Source organism: Chamaea fasciata, unplaced genomic scaffold (genome assembly GCF_029207755.1).
Source record: "Chamaea fasciata isolate MVZ Bird 193981 ecotype frontalis unplaced genomic scaffold, bChaFas1.0.hap1 SCAF_1, whole genome shotgun sequence".
NCBI classification, from domain to species: Eukaryota; Metazoa; Chordata; class Aves; order Passeriformes; family Sylviidae; genus Chamaea; species Chamaea fasciata.
The window spans coordinates 123,397,179-123,417,472 of NW_027094086.1; the positions used below are offsets into that span (position 1 = coordinate 123,397,179).

The following is a 20,294-nucleotide window of genomic DNA, read 5'->3' on the forward strand; positions in this document are numbered from 1 at the left end:
AATTACAATCTGATCCATATTTTAGACCTAAGTTGGAAGCTGAATTATAAGAATCACAGAGTTATAAAACAGTTTTGGTTGGAAGGGACCTTTAAAGTTGGATGGAACTGCCCTTCCATCTCTTCATGTCATAAGGTTCACCTCCACAAAAAACAAACTCCATGAGAAAGTCCCATGCAATGAGACAAAATCATTGGCCATGTATGAAAAAATATGCACACCTGAAGAGGACAGGAAAAGGGGAACTCGATTACTATGGATGCAATAAGAAAATTTAGCAATGTTTATTTTCTAAAAAATCCCAATCAAATGTTAACTGCTCAGAGAAATGGCAGGCTTCTCCTATCACTCTATTCCCCGCAAGTCTGCAGAGGGACCGCACTGGAACCAGAAATTTCAAAAGGTGATAAAGCACTGCACAAAACACATCTCAGCCTCACTCAGCTGAGGGACAGAAGAGATGCCACTCATCCTCCTCCAGTTTGTGGCATTAACTTTAAGCAGGATGCAAGACTAGAGTCCAAATGAATCCTGTCTCACTGCTGTTTCACTGAGGGAAAGAAAAATGTGGATCCCAAGGCTGACACTGCCCTTGAATAGTGCATTTCTGTACATGCCACAGAGGTGTATTGAAATGGTTGGGAAGCAACTCAGAGCTTTCAGAGGCAAACTCTAATGATGGGGGACACGAAGGAGTAGATTTGAAGATATTTAGGCACCTAACTTCTACCAAAAGTGATGTTCCTAAAGTATCTAAATACTTTTACAAGGAATCTGATTATATTGAATGTTTCGCCTTTCTTTCATTCAATGTAGCCTGCAGAAACAGACACCAAATATGCATTCATGTTTGCTATCTTCTTTCTTCATACGCGTAAGAGTAGTGGAAAATTTACTTTCTTTTTGTGAGACCAAATTTAATTTTTGGCTTTTTCCGCAGACTGCAACTAACACAAAAGAAGAAATGTTAGAAAGATACCAAATCAGCTGGAGTATCTATCTTGGCATTTGAACTGTATATTTAGGAAAGTACAAGATTATTTCCTATTAAGCACCACTGTGATACAGACAAAGATTTGCCCTTCTGTTGAACGCCCTGTAGTGCACTGCATGGATAATTCACTGCATGCACCAAATTGCACTGTAAGAAAAAGAGGCCAAGTCTGAAAATCAGCTATGCTAGACTCCATTTGATGTAGAAGTTATTGCCAGTTTTCAATACTACTATCAACAATTCTCAAAAAATGCTCACTGAATTAAATTTCCATGCAACAGGGCATGTACAGATAAATACAGCTCACAAAGTATTACAATGTTTTCCCTGATGCTTTTATAGGCTGTTTGCACAAAACCAAAGCAGTCATAAAATAAGCCACCTGTAAAGGGTTATTTTACCAACAGCACTAGGAATAGATACTTCAAGTGTGGGTGAACACAGTGTGAACCATATGGGATGTTGCAGAGATTTGAATTGGGGACTCTCACTCCTCAAAAGAACTGAAGTCAAGGCATGTTCCATATGCAGCATTCTGTTTTCTTGGAAGTTTAAACAGCTACTGATAGTTCACTCTCTATCAAGTGAACCTGCAGTTCAGTGACTCATTTTGCAGGCATCGGATAAAGCAGGTTCAGAGACCATTGTTAATTATACATATTTAAAGGAGGAAGCTCTGCAAAGAATGCCTATTATGGGCAAAGATACTTTGGAGCTAAACAGAAAAATAATGGGATACCATTTGAAGCCTTTCTTTAAAAGAAGCATCGTGCGAAGGCAGAAAATAATGTCTAATTATACATATTAAGAACTAAAATGTTACAAAATGTCAGTTCATGCCAGATCATGACTAATCAGTTTCTTAAGAAAAAAACAAAAAAATATTTTAAATGTACTGCAGGATTATACTGGCTTTAAAATTCAACTGAGATAAGGTATCCCCAAAATTGACTTTTCTGCCTATACAGCCATTGTCCTGTTTCATAAGTGTTGCATATCAGTCATTTGCCAAATTTATTTCATCAACACAAAGAATTATATATTTCCTAAGAAAGCATGGCTTTCTGCAGGAGTGAGGTATAAAGATAAACAAACTGACCTGGTGTTGTGGAGCTCATTGTTCTTAATGGAATGGTATCTTGTTAAAGTGTAAAGCAAACTGTGGCAGAAGTTGTTCAGATTTTGAGATTCTTCCAGAAGTGGGGTGAACCTGAGTAAAATAAAGAAGAAAAAAATAGTCACCTTTTGACTATTGACAACACAATATTTTTAAGAGAATATAATTATGTCAAACACACTTAAACAGAAGAACATTTGAAATCTGTCACCCCAAAGGTTCTTTCTATAGTGTAATTTTTTTGCTGCAAATTCAAGAGCTGATAAGCACTGAAAGCAAGACTAAAATTCAGAAATCCGAAAGCTTCAGAGCAGCTCAACAAGAAATTCGCATTACAGCCCATCTACAGTCACTTAAGAACACCAGAAAATAAAGGATGAACTGTGTCCTTTCTCTCTCCTCTGTGATTAGGGTATTACATGATATAGAAGTCATGAGGTAAAAATATCGGGATTACATCCTTATGTCTACGGAGTGGCCAATTCTCAGTTTTACGGCAGTCAGCATTGAAACATGAATGTGCAGAAACTGATCTGCATTCAAAACTCTTCCTGGAATAGCTACCACTTCCTAAAGCTCCAAGGTTCGAACAGCTCATGAATAGAACTTGTTGAAATAATTAGCATAGCTGAAGGATTTCCCACGACAAGCTAATGACATCTCTGACACCACAAAGAGGGCTGCTAATGGCGTGGGCTACTCCAGAGTAGGGCAAGGAAGGTTCTGCGATTTGGCTGAAATCCTTTCACAGCCCCGTGGCATTCTCAGTTCAACATAGAAGCAGAGGCACAAACGTTCCTCTAATACTCCCATCTGCTGAAAGCTTAAAGCTAAAGAGAAGAGGCTTTCAGGGAACTAAAATATATTTTCATTCAAGCATGATATAAACAGCATAATGAGAGAGAAGGTTGTAGTGCATTACGACTGTAACTATCCTATTCAGCCACTGCTCCTGAAGTGTCTAAGTAGTCAAAGATATTCTTAGTGCTGAATATTTTAGCAGCTTTTGTCACTTTTTTTAAACTACCAACTGCACATTTAGTTTCAAGCTGAGCTCAGCCAAATTCGAGATAGTAAATTACATTTTAACCAAGTATAATCATTTAAGTTTAGCACCATTATCATTCAAGAAGGGAAAATCACACATTCAGATAAGTAACTTCTGCTTTTATGCCCCCTAAAGCAAGCTGGATGTACACTGCTCAAATAGGCATGATATTTGGACACAACCAGCACTCCAGCAGACAGCATCTGTAAAATCAAAATTCATGATACTTCGTGAAAATCCTAATTACTTTCTCTTGCTTGCCTCATGCATCAAAATTCATCAAATATCAGATGGAACCGCTATAAAACTGAACAGACTCTACTGTTAAGCCCTATCCAAAACGTGCACTTGGGCAGATCCTTACTTTGGCTGCAGCAGGCGTATAGCTTGAAGATTTATCAATAAAAGTACAACCAATACACAGTTCAGGAGTTCTAAGATTCTACTTAATTTCACTGAGCTCATTATTATCTTAGCAGCTACACAGATCATGAAAAAATATTTTCCAGTGAATCCAACATCCATCCATTCAGTGTGCAGCCTCAGCTTGGACAATGTGGTTTCGCTCAGAAAGTAGAAAATGGATATTGATGCACAACTCTGGAATTTACTTGAGTGAATTTTCAGCATACATTTAAAGTAAACATAGTATTTTTGAGCACTAGGAAAATTCTGGGCGCTAGGATTTGACAGTATTCTAATATTTGAAATTCACTCATAATCCCCATAACTGAAACTATAATTTTGTGTAAGTCTGCTTCATGTAGACCTCCCATCTAAGTAAACATTTGAAGCTCATATGAGATCAGAGAACACACGGTCAGTTCCGACTGCACACTCAAACAGGTAAGCTTTCTCCTCACAATAAAAAAGAACTTCACTTTCCCCACCTCCCACCCCCCAGTAAAGATAACTTCTAATAATTGGGATAGTTGTGTGTGTGAGACAGAAGATCAGTAGATAGGACTGGTATGCTCCTGTCAGTGCAGGTATTCCATCTGAGCAACATTCCATACTCAAAACAGTGGTCCCACCAATCCTGTACTGGGTTATGGATACCAGCTGTGCTGAAACTGTAAAAACAAGCTGCTTCATAGTTCTTCCCGGCTCTTCCGGAGCAAGGAACATTTATCCTTAGAGAAGAATCAGGTTAGGGAAAATTTAAACAAGCTGGTCATACATAAGTTCACGCAACCTGATGGGATGGATGCTCCCGTGAGTCCTAAGGGACCTGGACAGCATCACTGCAAAGCCAGTCCCAGAACACCTCAGAAAGGTCATGACAATCAAGGGAGGTTCAAATAGACTGTCAGAAACCAAACATCTCTCCTGTCTTCAAGAAAGACAAGGAGAATACAGAGAACCAAAGGCCAGTCCACCTCAACTCAATGTTTTGGCAAGTGATAGGCCAAATAATCCTGGAAACAACTTCCAAGCATGTGAAGGACTGAGAGGTGGTGGGAAATAGGCAGCCTTTATTTATGAAGGAAAATCATGCTTGGCCCACGATTGTTTTCTACAATTAAATAGTTAGAAAATAAATGGGAGGAGAGCTGAGAATGTCTTTTATCTTGAATAAAGAAAAGCTTTCAGGAGTGTACCCCAGAACATCCTCACAAACTGTGAAACACAGGAAAGTGGACAGCAAGGTGGCTGAAAACAGTCTGTGCTGCCAAGCTCTAAGGGTTGTGATCTGCAGGCCAAAGTCCAGCTGGAGGCCAGTCCCTTCAATGGAGCCCCCAGGAGTCCACACTGGTGCCAGTACTGCTTTTCATTAAGGACCTGGCTCATGGTACAGAGCCTAACCTCAGCAATTCCACAGACAATTCAAAATTGGAAGGAGTAGTTGACAGAGCAGATGGTTCTGCTGTCATTCAGAGGGACTTCAATGGGCTAAAGAAACTGGATCTACTGAATGTGTGTTCCAAGGCTGGGGTGGTGGCAGGGAGAAAAGTGAGAAACAGAAAAAGCCCCAAGATCAGAGGAAAAGGAGGCTCTCTACTGCAGAGTAGCTAGGTAAAAAGCAATAAAGAAGACAGAACAAGACTGTTCTCAGTGATCCCCAGAGACAGAAGAAGAAGCAGTGTGTACAAACTGAAATATGGGCAATTCCTTTTAAACATTAAAAGGTACTTTTCCCCTGTTATTGAGGTCAAATATCTAAGAAATAGGCTGTCCAGCAAGTTTTTTGAGTCTCCATCCTTGGAGATTGCACACAGTCTTGGGCAACTTGGCGTAGCTGACCTAAGTCTACAAGAGGGGTGTGGACTAGGTACCTCCACAAGTCTGGAGATACTCTGGGATTACCTGATTTTTCCTTTTCAAGATCACCAAAGACAACATCAGCATTGAATATTCACTGCAGTTAAACCTAGTGAGAATAATTCCAGTATAAGAAAGTGTTCTGCTGGGATTCCCATGAAAAGACTTCTGTTAAGGAATTTTGTAAATTCAACCGTACTGGTAGTCTTATGTTTAATGAAGTGGCAGTTGGCACTCTTCCTGATACTCTATTTCCATATATTTCATGTAAATGCAAAGCTTTCACTAAGCTGAATGTTGTTGTTCAGGTTCAATTTTAACAACTCCTTGTAAATATGATCCAAGGCTCACATTGTCAAAACTCCCATTTAGAACAGGAAAAGTTCCACAACACAGAAACTCTCATTCAAATACACTTCCACTGATCTGCTGACATGCTTCATTTCTTTTCTTTTTCTGAAGGAATGTCATACTGCAAATTAGACAATATGAACTGCAGTGCCGCATATTTTTTAATGTTAGCACTGAAAATTAAAAAAAGCACAGCACAGGCCATTGTGCATTAAAATTTCATGAGGGGTTCTTTGCTCATTGGGAGATGAATTTGTGCTCCATCTCCACCCACAAAATACAGCCCACAATTCCTGACTGGTCAAATCCTGAGAACAGTAAGGTGCACCAAGGGCCTCCACGATTCAGGATTGACTAAGTGCACTTCCTAAGGCACGACACTCCAACATTTCAACACTAACATTCTAAGGGTTGAGTTTGTGGTTTTTTGGGGTTTTTTACTACATTTTAACTGAATGATAGTTCATCCTTTATTCTTTAGCAAGCTGGCATTTTAGTCTACAGCACAACATACAGCAAATTAATTTCTACCTTCATGTATACCACTGGAGGTGATACTACCCATTAGCAATTTGCATTTGCTCATCCAGGAACCATAAACCTTTCTCCTTTTCTTCAAAGGAAATTCAACAGTTCATACACTTAAACAACTGATGCACCTTTGAAATTGCTACAAAAGAAGAGCGCAAGATGGAATGTAGGTTTTCATGCCCACCAGTCACCACAAACCTTATGTTTCTCATGATTACATTGCAGGTACAGTATTTTCTAACACAAATAAGCATTTCAAGTTAACACTATCCCCTTAAACTGTCATCTCTCGCTGCATTGTCCCAAACTGACTATATTCACTGACTATATTTTTTCTATCTTGTGCCTATACTTCAAAATTCTTCTGGGAACTGAGTTTCTGAGATAGGATGCAATGAATTCAAAGCAACAGAACTCAGATGAAAAATATACTTCTATTTTCCCTGTGCCCAAGATTAATTTTTCATGAGAACTTCTGAAATGAATCCATAGTTTTCAAAACTATATCCTGGAGGTATCTTCCAGCTCTTTCTCTTCCAGGAGGATTTTTAACCTAAAATACCTCTATTTGCAAAGAGGTCTAGAAAATCATTATGAAAGGTTTTTGTGGATAAAAATATAGAATTATATGCTTCATTAAATTCTGAACATGACAGGTCAGCACCCTTAATAATACATCTGCTGCATATATTGTTTTAAAATAGCTTTCAGTTACTTAGAAACAAAATCGTTGTTTGGAACTGAGATTAAAATGCTGGAGGCCATTAAGTGTCACAAGTGCTCAAGTGTCACAAGAAAGAAATATTCACTTCTCACATTTAACAACTCGTGTGTTAAAAAACTAAAGATAAAACAGCTATAAGATTTAGCACAAATTCTGTTGTCCAATGAACAGTTCAGCAAAAAGCTCAATTAAAAGAAATATGAAAGCTTAAAAACAAAATAACAAAAAAACAAAAGAACAACAGTTGTTCCCTCTAGAACATGAAAAGCATGATGCATAAAAAAAGAATGCAGCTTTCTAAATGAAAGATATTATTCAAAAGAAAACTGTTGAATACGTATTCATACAGTATCTAATGAAAATCAGATTAAAAAGAGATCCAGCTACAGATCTTAGAAAAAAATAACAATAAATGCACAACTACATAATGACTGGAAGACAAATCACAATGAACTTTAACTGAAGTGATCTGCACCCTGTAAGCCAAACCCACAATGCCAAATCAAACCCTTCTAACCTTGTATCAAACTTCTACATTTGATTTAGAAGTAGGCTGGCATATGGAAAAGGTGGTAAGGTGCTAAGGAATGGTGGAATTCCAAGACAAAGTACTTAAAGACATCAGTTCAAAAAGCAAATGGCTATTATAATGGAATTTAAAATGTAGAATAAATGAAAGCTAAACTGAAACCAGGACATTAGCAGCACATGCAATTATGCAGTGACCTTTATATGCAAATTCAGTGCAGATGTACTTGCAGTAAAAAGACCAGTGTCTAGTCCAATAGACATTTGGGTATATAATTACTTTAAGTGTGAATTTAGTGGTTCCACAGCAAAGCCTTCAGAATTGAGCTCAGTGTAGGATTAAGTATTTTACCATAAGGTAAATATGGCACCTTATTCTTAATTAGGTATCTACTTAAAGACTTTTTGAAGTCTGTAACAATCTTGCAGTACATACCTTTGAAGGTTTTGTATTAAAGAACCACTCCAGCAGCAAGTTCTGGACTGTCATATACTTTAAATTTCCCCAAGAAAGTAATTTTTGATGCAGTGCGTAACAGAAAAGTACATATTACAGAATCTGCAAAGAATCCTCAGCTATACTTCTAATATGCAACTATTTATTTTGACCAATGGGTTAAATCATTATGTTTTAGCAATTACTCATATGCAATATTAAGCAGTGTTAGACCTCACACATGCTGTGAGCACACAGCCCACACAGCTGTGAGAGGCTCAGACTTCTGTCCAGTAAAACAAATACTCCTTCCTAAAACTCTTTAAAGCGAGAAATAAAGCCATACAGCTATTTCAACAACCTCTCTTACATTCACTGCCTACTACAGAGACGAAGCAAGTAAGTTTTCTAAAAATCAAGATGAGATGATGTCTTCCACCAAAAAGGAATCCAAGGCCTCAATCAACAAGATTGAATAAAGCGCTGTTGAACTGCCTGCTGGACTTCTCCTATGCCAGTTACAACAAACCGGCACAAGCTTCTGCTCTGTTTCCCAGTGAAATCAGTTAGAAAAACAATATAGCTTTTTTTTTTTTTAAAAAAGAAAAAAGCCAAACCTTTTTTTTCTTTCAGCCTCATCAGGATTAGGAACTTGCTCACCAGGCAGCTGTGGAAATACTGCTGCTGCAGCTTAAGTTGTCCTGTCTTCCTCTTTCATGATAGTCCCTTGTCTAAATTAAAAAGAGTGCACATCCACATGTGCCCTGAGGAAGTAGAGCCAATGTACAAGATTTGGCGTGTATCAAGTACAACCAGGCAGTAGCAGATACCACAGGTGAGGGACTGGCCTATACGATGTTTTCATAGCAGAAAAAGAAAATACGAGACACACCTATTTTGGTCTGCATTTTGATTTTTTTTTAAATTATACCAGATTTTTAATCAGTACTGGAAACCAAAACAACTCCTTAAAGGGAAAAAACAATCAAACTTAAAATTCAGAGTTCACTGAAGCACATAAGGAGTGAAACAAAGAAACAAACGCATTTTTCATTGGAACAGGTTGTCCAAATGTCATCTCCATCCTTGGAGATATTCAAAACGCAAGCGAAAATGGTCTTGGCCAGTCTACTGTAGCTGACTGTACTTTGTTCACTGTGACTGAATTAGAAAATCTCTGCTTTCCAGCCTCAGCCATTCTGCCACATGACACTGAAGAACACACTAAACACACGAAGAACAGTCCTTTGTAGGCGGTATGAAAGTGGATACAGTCCTCTCCCCTCGTGCAAGGCAGTGGAGAAACTTCCACCAGATGACTGCAACTGGAAGAAAGAACCCGTCTCTTAAAACTTCTCAAAAAGATGGACAAAGTGAGCCAAAACAAGAAATTACAGAGTCCAGATTACTTTGAAAGAAATAATGAATTCTAAGTTTCTTTTATTTTGACTCTCTTACCCAGCACTATCAAAACTAACTATCCAAGATCCTGGTAAGAAACCATCAGACAATTCATGCACTCAACTAGAAATGCTTTCTAAATTCTTAAATTTGCCTTTGAAAAATTTTACGTGAACTTCTGTGGTGAGCAAAGGCAAAGTTAAGTGACAGTTGAAGTACAGACTTACATGAGCACTGTGAGCTCTGCTTCATGGAGCTATACTGCGCATAATTCAGGGAGTATTTCAGGGAGGCCACACTTCAATAATCTGTGATTTATTATCAATCATCATTAATAACTTAGTCACTGGTAATTAAAACAAAAAAGAAATAAAAAACCCCAAACCCACCCTTTCAAGTAATGTGAAAAGAAACAACCCTTCTGTGCATACTCTTACCCATCTCTGCCTACTGTTTGTCCAAGAACATCCATTTCTTTAAAAATGCTTGAGATTAAGTGTAATTTTAACCCATGAAAACTATTAACAATGGGTTACAGTAGAGGGAAGGAGAGAAGGAGGCAGACTGTTTATTCTATGTCTGCATACACACAGAATAATAATTTTTTTAAAAAACACTACAAAACACATTCTTAATACACAGCTGTACACAAGAACAAAAAGTTAAGTAGGTAAACATTATGTTAGAATATAACATGGGTTCAGGTAAACCAACATAGTTCAGTGCACTAGAACTACAAACTTGTTCTTCCAAAGGAACAAGTAGATCGTGAACAGAACACTCCTGAAACCCTTTGAGCCTGTAATATGTAGTTCACAGTACTTCAGCTTTGGTTTATATTTGCCTTCTCACTAGATGAAAACTAACTTTCTCTTAACCACTCCCCCTCCTTTTTTCTTAAACTGAATTGTATTTCAGCTGTTATTGACCTTGTTGCATGGTGTGGTAATTGACATATAGTTACCCATAAAGAACTAGCGATAGCAACACAATTTTCTCCTATTCCTTTTCTTTACTCTATCTTTTCACATGAAGGGCGGAATAACAATTAGGTTTTTTACGTTTTGAATTTAATCTGAGATGCACAGCACCTGAATATTTACCACAGCAGGACTTTGTAAGTAGAACGTATCAGAACATCAAATCTTCCTTCAGAAAATAACCACTTTTGCATTTCTGCAACATTTTACTAATTTAGAACAACAGAACACTTCTCATGAAACAACAAGAATTATCAGCTTCCCCTATGGAAGTTTGTCTGGTTTAGACAGACTCAACAAGAAGAGACTACTTATCTAGAAGGGAAAGCCTCCAAAGGCAGTTTCAGATGCTTAACCTGTGATCTGAATGGCTCTCTGAAGGAATCAGTCTTGCTTTCCTTTCCAGCTCTTAAAGAGAACTTGAGAGTATGTGATGGTTAAGTTAAAAGGAAAAAATGTAATAAAATTTTAGAGGAGCAACTTCATGTGTAAACTTCCTCTGACATTAAAAAAATTTAATTTGGCATCCTCAAAAATTTACTTTCAGTAAAATTGTTTGAATTCAATCATTTTTTTCTAATTTTAAGCCAAAAGAACATATTCTTCCTCACTGAAACCTTCCTTAGTATGCAATGACTAATCATTTTGATGTGATCAAAAACACGTGGGAATATCACCACTGCATTCAAAAAGGCTAGAGTGAAGTTATAACAAAACTAGAGGCTAGATGTGAAGTTATAAAAAAATAGTTGTAACAAAATAGAGTGAAGTTATAACAAAACAGCAAAAATAAATAACAAAATAGTTCTAACAAAATATTGAAAAATCCATATTTGTGTTAGATTGTATGCGTATATAGATATTAGAGAGAGAAAGATAGATAGATAGATAGATAGATAGATAGATAGATACATACATACATACATACATACATACATACATATTAGCATGGATAATCACATTCAAGAGCACCTGATTTGCAAACAGTTCATATTTTTAGAACACAATATGTCTCTGTAAGCTTTGCTTGGACACTTGGTTTGGATGAATCCAGAGAAACCTCAAGGTGAATCGTAATATTCTGCTGCTCTCCAGCCCTTCCACAGAGGCTACAAAACTCTCTTTGGTTTCTTCTGAACCACTTTTGCTACTGCCATTAAATTAGGACCTAGACATCCCATCCAGGATTCAAACCATTTAATAAGACAATCAATGTTCTGTTATTTAATTGACCTTTAAAAGTTACCAAAACTTTTTTGAAATGTCAAACATGGATCTACATGCCTCAATGGCCTTGAATTAGTAAATTTCTGTGGACTTCAAAACACAGGTCTCAAATATGACCTTTTCATGTGTACCATTTTCTCCTCTAAAGAAAGAGTATCCAGTCTCAGATGCATTACCTCAGTGACACAGGAATTTTCAAAAATTTGTAGAAGCGTTACCTCATTTACAGGTAAGTTATTGTACTCTTCTACATACAGATATATTTCTGATTTTGTAAAAGTCTTAGCCACTTATGATATGAGGCATAATTTTAGGAAAAAATATTTTTAAATGGTTTCTGAATTTTATCTCTTATTTGTCTTAAAGTATTAATCAGAGAAACAAATATTTGAAGAAATATAAAGCAGAGAACTTCAAATACGCAGGCATATTTGGATGGTTTGTAATTCTGACTTGTATGTGATGGACAATCTTCCAGAAAAGCAAATATTACACATGTAAGACATGGAAAATACAAACTCACAACAACTTAATTTTAGGTCAGGAGTCCCCAGAATACAAAGGAACAGATGCACCTACAAACAGGTAAAACGCAAGCCAAGAATCATGGCAATCACCTACAGGAATCAGTCAGCTGCTTCCATTATGCAACACACAGAGACCCCCCACGTGAGAACAGCATCTTGTGTTCATGTGCCACTTAAAGGAATTCCTCCTGCAAAGACCTTGCAAACAGGACAGAGAGGGAAACATGGCTTAGTGCAGGCACCAAGCACAGTGATGAGTGGAGATGGGTATCTTTAAGGTTTTTACAAAGTGATGAAATCACATTAATAAGAGAATTGACACAGGAGAGGGTCTATAGGTACACAGAAGCTGTCAGCAAGCTTAGAAGGAAGTGGAAATAACCTATCAATGTAAATTTTTCATAGTTGTGATTCATTACATGAGATGATTGATGTCCAATGTTATTTCATGCACTAAAACTAACTGAGATGAGTCAAAATTCTCCAATTAAATCTATGATGGAAAAGCGGGCCTATCTGCTTAGCAGCAAAATGATTTTTGGCTTTATAAACATCAAGATTCCTTTAGCTTCTGTTGCTAAACAGGCAAGTAGTTTTCTGTTCATTAAAAACAAGCTTCAGTCAAATTTTCCTCAAGAAAAGCATATAGATGGCCAAAGAATATATAAGCTGAATTATTTTATGAAAACTTACCCCGCAAGAAAAACTTGTTTTTGCTGTCATTGAATTTTATCGAAGATTAGACAGGTTTTTTTACACTAGCTTCTAGATACACTAGGCTTCAATTTTGTCTTTTCAATTCTAAAGAACTATTATCACAAAGTCTTTAATTGTTGAAATAGTTATTTGCAGTGTTTGATAAGTAACAAATTTTGTAGAGCTTGTCTTACAAGAAAATAAACCTTTCACTGCAGCTGATGCTTTGCAGAACATTTACACTGAATGTCCTTTGACAATAGATTTCGTTACTGTAGAGCCTTACTTGTTTTCGCAAGACAAGGTTTAATTCTAAACTGACATGTTTTAAGAGTATGATTCAGCAGAGACTAAATGATACATGGAAGTTCGATTAATACTTTGGCATTTTCAGCAGTGAAGTACAAACCAAGAAAACAGACTCCCTATATCAGGCAGTTAAATTGCATCACAGGTTGAAGACTGAAAATTATTTTCATGCTCAATTACCTTTCTGTGATTTCACCAATGCCACTGGGAAAAAAAAATAAACTGTATCTTTGATAATTTATAAATCAATATTATAGTAAATCCTTCCTACTGGAACTTGACAGCAATGCAAGTGACTTATTAATGCATCTGGCTGATCAATTCAACTCATAAATCAGAACTTTTGAGAAAATTCTGACCTCTTGCTGCAAGTGCGTACTGTCATTTAGCAGTAGCAGTAGGATAAAATAATGGTAAAAGTTAATGATGTTCGTGAAGCTCACGGAAAGTAAGTCATGTGCAGGAGCAGGGAAAGAGCTCCACACAACCCACATTCTGACAAAGTTCCTGTCCACTCTTGGTCAGTGTCAGAAGGTTGAGCAAATAAAGGAAGACCCAACACACATAAAATCAACCATCTGTCTTTTTGTCCCCATCAGATATATGGATATACATATACTTCCAATGATTTTAATGTAAGTTTTTTTGTACCTGCGCTTAATTACAACAAAGTTTACATGCTTGTAAATATCACACATAAATATCCACTATCAGTTCAAAAAAAAAAAGTTCAAGATTTACATCTAGTAACAAGCCACAGGTAAATCTCTTGATTTAATAAAATGAATTCAGTATCCAGGCACTTTTCCATCTAACTACATACATACAAAAAGTAATGGACTTCTTACCAACTGACCCAGTTTCCCTTCTTGTTGGGGTTACAACTGTGGAAAGTACTCATGCATGATCAATTCAGTTTCAACTGTGTGGGCTTCTTCTTTCAACACTCAAATTCACTTTTGAATCACAGATTTCAAGACCTCAAAAGAAATCACCTCGAGCTAAAACCATCAAGTTTCTTGACTATTTGAGGGAGAAAAAAAAGAAAAAAAAAAAAAACAAGAAAATACACATACACAACAAAACAAAAAACCCAAAAGAATTTCTATGCCTATATAAAAAACTTGCACTTCATTCCGGTGAAAACAAAAACACAACAAGCAAAAGCAGGGCTATGGATGACTCAGTGCTTTTTCATCAACTCTGACTGGATGAAACCAGTTGGAATTAAAACTCAATGGTTTCTGCAAACACTTGCAATGCAGAACATTGCACCTGCCATCACAAACATATGAAACATATAAAGATGTTGTTTAAATACATTAAAAGCTTGGTTATTTTTCTTCATATTCTTTCAACATCAGCATTCTGAATACCCATGGAAGAGGCTGCAAATGTGAACAGCCAGGAAAGAGATCTGAGGCTCCCAGTCAATGGCAAGTTGAGAATAAGTCAACGGTGTATCCTGGAAGCCAAAAGGTGCCTGGAGTGCATCAAGCACAGCATCAACACCTGGTTAAGGGATGTGACTCTTCTGCTCTGCTGTGCACTGGTGTGGACCCACCTCAAGCACTGTGTACTGGTTTAAATACCTCAATATAAGGAGGACATCAAGGTATTAGAATGTGCCTAGAGGAGGAGACAAAGATGACAAAAGGCCTTGAGGGCAAGACTTTGTAAGTCTTGCCTTGTAAAAGCAGCTGAGGTCACTTGATTTGTTCAGCCTGGAGAAGATGCAGATGTCAACCAGTCAAATAGAATCACAAAATTCATTTCATGCTTCAGTGAGACCATTTCTCTTGCTGCTACCTCTAAAACAGGTAAAAAATTGCAAAAGCTATTTTCTTACACATAAAACTGATTATTCATCCCTGTCTTAGCAAGGAAGTTACGCAGCACTGTCTGTGACTTATCCAAATCTATCAGGTTACTCACAACCTTTAGATAATGCAGTGTTTTTAATTACCGATGCATAACTTTAAAAGTCCAACAGAATTTGAAACTGAAAGGCAAATATGTCATCTTAAAAATATATTTTCAGGTTGCAGAAGCAATTCTAAGCCCAAACATCACTTGTCAAACTAATACAAACAAAACTAATGTCAAAAAAATTAGGACATTTCTTAAGCCTTTGGGACTCAAAGGAAAGTGCACAGATGGTTTAGCAAAGGCACAGAGGCAGGAAGGGACACAATAAATGGGGGAAGTGGTACAAAACTGGGCTTCCAGCACATGGCTGGAGTAAGGAATGTGAAAGGTAACTTTTCTATCTTTTCCATGTAACTTTGAGCAAGAGGGATCTTCCAGTAGTAGTAAATAAATAAATATATAAATAAATTTTAAAAAACCACACAAACCCACACCACCACAACAGACTGACATTCCAAATACAAATATTAGTACATTCTGAATGTACTGGAATTAAAAGTACACACATTGTTTGTGAGTACACCAGAAAGTAAAGGGGGTTTAGGAATTTAGAAGATATTCAATATAGAATTTAACAGGTCACTTTTAGGAAAACTCAAGTTTTTAACTGAGAAAAATATAACTTTCACTTTTTTTCCCTGTATAAAAATCACATATGTAACCAAATGAACTGTCACTTCCAGTTCAAGCATAAGTCACTTTGGTAACCATATTTCTGGAGTAAAAGAGATGTTAATGAAAGCAGCCCTAGATTTTTTCCCACAACAAGAATCATAAGAGAATATAATTAAAATTATATTGTTACGTTTGGATTTGCTGCCAAATTCTTTTAGCAAGTAAGTCCAGATACACAAACAGGAAAAGATTTTATGTTATTTTTACTGGCAAAGTCCCAACAACCTGTCCACAGTCCACAACTTTCCATACAGCTGTATACTTCCTGCTGCAGACTCCTTACTGCAGATACCTAAATCCTTTTTTTTCTTACAACACCAACCATACTGAAATGCTTGCAACTAGAAACAATTTCAGCACAAGCTGCATCATTATGCTTGAGGACGTTATGCATGCCATACCACAGACTGGTAAATAAACATCACATTGAAATATTTTCCAGTATAACAAGGGTTGTTTTTTTATTACTTAGTATAAAGATACTATTATAATTTTTTATTTTATTTTTAAACCTTAATAGCATGGTAATTAAATTTCTCTTGACTTTAGGACACATGAACATCCTCATGGTTAGATTTGTCTAAACAGAGCTACACAAAGTAAAACGTAACACAAAATTTGAAAGAAAACAAAACAGAAAAAAAATTGTGCTGTACCTAGTAAAAAATGTCCAACCTAATTAGTTACTAAATAATTAAAACTATTTATTTAAGAAAGACAGACAACTTAAATAAAGGCTCAGACATTCACAGTAAGAAAGCTCTTCATTCTACTATGCTTTATTGGCAATATAAAATTTGAGCTTAAAGCAAGTAATTATAGAACAACTCCACTGTCCCACAGCTGGAAGAAGCTACTTTCCTCATGAACAGAAAAATCCCTAACCATAAACTTGTGGCTAAAATAGCCTGTATAAAACCGGATGAGGTTACCCAAAAAATGAGTGCAGTCACGTCACCTCCTTTTAAAACCCACTCAAATTTTGCCTGAGCCAAATCTCAGGTCATTTCAGGCTCCAAAAACAGCAACCAGGCAAATGTAGCTTTTTCAACGATCTCTAGACTAGCAAAACATTGAGTAAGATTAGGAAGCAATACCCAGCATTTGTGACTGAAGATTTTTCTGATTATTTTATCAATCCTAAGAAAATGAGTGATGTGGTGAAACTGAAACCAAAATAATAATAAAAAGTTACCTTCAACTTACCTACAGAGGGAAAATTATTGAGCATACAGCTATTTCAGCACTAGTTCACAACCTGCCTTCCCAGCAAAATGAAGAATTGGCTTCACAGAATTGATATTATCACATACGAGTTAAGTTAAGAGAGACCCTACTGCAGACCTTCAGTATATGTAAGGGAGAATTAAAAGGAAGATCAGAGAAGCTTTTTACCAAGACATGTAGTGATAGGACATGGGCAATGGTTTGAAACTGAAAGAGGGTAGGTTGGACATATGGAAGAAATTCTTTGTGATGAGAGTAATGAGATACTGGAAGAGGTTGTCCAGGGGGATTGTGGATACCCCGTCATTAAAGTGGTCAAATTCAGGCTGGATGGGGCTTTGAGCAACCTGATCCTGTGAAAGATGTCCCTGCCCATGTCACAGGGGTTGGAACCAGGTGATCTTCAAGGTCCACTTCCAACCCAAACTATTCAATGATTCTAAGCTCACATCTACATACATTTTTGAGTATGTGAAAAGAAAGACTAGTTGATGCTTCCACTAAAAATCTGAAGTTGTTATAGATGTTGGCTTGAGATTTAGTACTGACAAAACAGTTAAATATTGATAAAACAACTACTAATGTGAAGCAAAGAAAAGCCTTTTAAGCTATTGTTTTTCTGCTCTGCTATAAGAAACTCCATAAGCACACAACTGAACCTATCCAGATGAAAGTTGACAGCACGTAGCCTTTTCACTTTTCAGGGCTAAAAAAAGCTGTACAGATGCTGCAGTTATGCAGCTCATGCATTGCACTAGTCCGTGAATGCTGCTCAGTTTAATCACCTTGCGAAGTTTTTGGGTACTTTTTTAATGCCTAGGAAAATCAAAAAGAAGCTTCTCTCTCACTGTAACTGACAAAGCCTTATGAAACTGGCATGCTACATATTCAACCCCTCTTTTTTAGCAGAACTAGGAAGAATATCAGTTTCCTAGAGGCAGGTAGAAAAATCCAGTTGCAGCCAGTCAAGAAAAAATTGCCCAGAAGCTGAGAAACAGAACAGGAGACAGAAGAGAACATAGAAAAGGTTAAGAGAATTTGCTAGGCTGCCAGAAGATGATGTAAGGAACTGAACTTTACCCCAAGACATGCCAGCAGCTAAAATAGCCAATTATTATGATAAAGAGACAAGGAAAAGAACCAGTAAGTAAAAGTTAGAATGGTTTACAGAAAAGCAGAACTTACATTCAGAAATAAATATAAGTATGACAGCATCAGCCTGGGGCAAGGGGAATGGGAAAAATAAAAAATAAAATAAAAAAGAGCTGCAAGGCAATTCATGAAGTAGGCAAATCAAAGAACTCTCAGTTTCATGTACTTTTTAACTTTTTAAAGTTTAAATAGAGCAATATAGCAAACATTTCCATTTCAGCAGGAGGAAAGTGCATATCAATGCAATAATAAAAATTCAGTCCTGCTGAAATCTGAAGCAATGTCCTTCTGCTTCCATTTAATAACATTTTAATATTTATTAACACAGTTCAAATGCTGGACAACAAAAAAAAAAGTAGCAGGATTTATCACCTCTTTCAAAGTTTCATTTTTTTTAATTCTTACCTTAACAAAAATAAAATATCTTCACATGAAGAGAAAAAAAAAAAAAAACCACAAAAAAAAAAAAAAAAAACCCACAAAAAAAATTAGAAAAAAAAACCGGAAAAAAAAAAAAAAAAAAAAAAAAAACAAAAACAGTCAAGGTGCCAAGATCCAGGAAGAAGTTGTCTTTCCTCCTGATGCTGATATCAGAAACATTGGGTTTTTTTCATGATGTACCACATATAGCAAGGAAATTAGGCATGATGTTCAGAAAGAAAAATGATAGGATTTCTCGACCTTTTTCAAGTCAGAAATACCTGCTAGCACTGCCTGTGAGAGAGACACCTTTTCCTTGGAATGAAGAGGTTTTCACTACCTATGTTTAGGCACAAAAGTCACAATTAAATGTCAGCATCTGCCAAAGAAAGTTCATTACAGACCACAGCAACTGCTTTGATGAAAAATACGTACTATTACTGTTTCCTGGCCAGAGTAAACGCTCATCCTGAAAAATTGGCATTTAAAGCTTTCTCAAAATGAGAAAGAGCTTCAGTGTTATACACAATCAATTAATTTTAATATTTTTGTTCCTCAGGTCATGCTTTAACAATCTCCCCTAATTCCTCTCTTTACTGGCACATTTCCATTCATAGATAATATGTATCCAAACTGTTTAGTGTCCCAGGTGTTCATCCAGCACCACTTTCTACCTGGGCTTCTCTAATCTGTTTCAACCGGGACAATATTTTGCCTGGTTATTTAAGTCAACCTATCCTGTCCATCTATAGCAAAGGAGCAAATCTGCATATTCACATTATTTTTTTTTTCTGTAATGTATTTTCAAATATCTGTCCATCGATTTACTTGCTAATAATATAACTAAGATGGTCCCCTTTACATGTACTTCCCAGCTACCAATCTGTTATTCTGATTTTTAAAAAACCTCTCACTTCAACATCGCCTATTGCTGTCACCAAATGTTAAGATTTGTCTTGCCCCATCTACTTTTTTTATCATTGACTACTGTACTTCCACTGTTGCCGAAACAGAGTTCCTTCATCTCTCATGAGTCGCATTCATCACTTAAACTAAAAGAAAAAGCATAAAAGAAAACTGAAATCTGAAAAGTAAATCTAAGAGCTTCCCATCTAGATATGTGTCATCACTGTTCTCTTCAACAGGTCTTTGTAGTCTGAAGACACAGATAAAATTCTCAAACTGTGCAATCTTTGCTTTGAGTTAGACCACTCACTTTCTACCAAGATTATTAGAGAAAATGCATTTAATCTCTCTACATTAAAAAAAAAAAAGAATAAAATCACTGAGTAAGTCTTCAAAGAATACCACTATAACCAAACTGACAGGAAAAGATCAAAAGCATCAGGGTAAGCATCTTTAAATTTAGGCAGGTACAGTTCTACTTCTACAGAGAGCTGAAGTCTAGTATCTGCCATGGGTACTTTGAAAGGCACCAGCCCTTAGTTTGGCTTTGTGTTACTTCAGTGTATGCTGGGCAGAACTGAGATGTAAATTATGAAATTGAAATTTTAAAGAATCAAATTACAAAGGATATGCCTAGATTTAACAGACACATTTATTTCTGGTAACGTCAACTCACAGTATATAAGAAATTTAGTTACTGACATTAACTTGCTTACTGCATACCATTTCCTGGTGCTAGGTATATGGCACCTTTCCTCTATGTGAACATTTAAAAAAAATGTGAAAATACATGAACATAGATTGTGCAGAGAAGAAATTAATTAATTCTATTCATAATGTACATACAAACAAAT

At 36.5% G+C, this 20,294-nt stretch overlaps 1 protein-coding gene across 7 annotated transcripts in view; it reads right to left on the reverse strand.

The window, feature by feature from the left end:
- Positions 1 to 20,294, reverse strand: part of HDAC9 (histone deacetylase 9) — a 457,129-nt gene that overhangs the window by 420,708 nt on the left and 16,127 nt on the right. For all 7 annotated transcript variants that reach the window (XM_066196204.1, XM_066196228.1, XM_066196196.1 and 4 more), the window contains exon 2: positions 2,094 to 2,204. In XM_066196204.1, coding sequence (XP_066052301.1) covers positions 2,094 to 2,112 — 19 coding nt within the window. In that variant the 5' untranslated portion in view covers positions 2,113 to 2,204. The remainder of the gene's footprint in view (positions 1 to 2,093; positions 2,205 to 20,294) is intronic.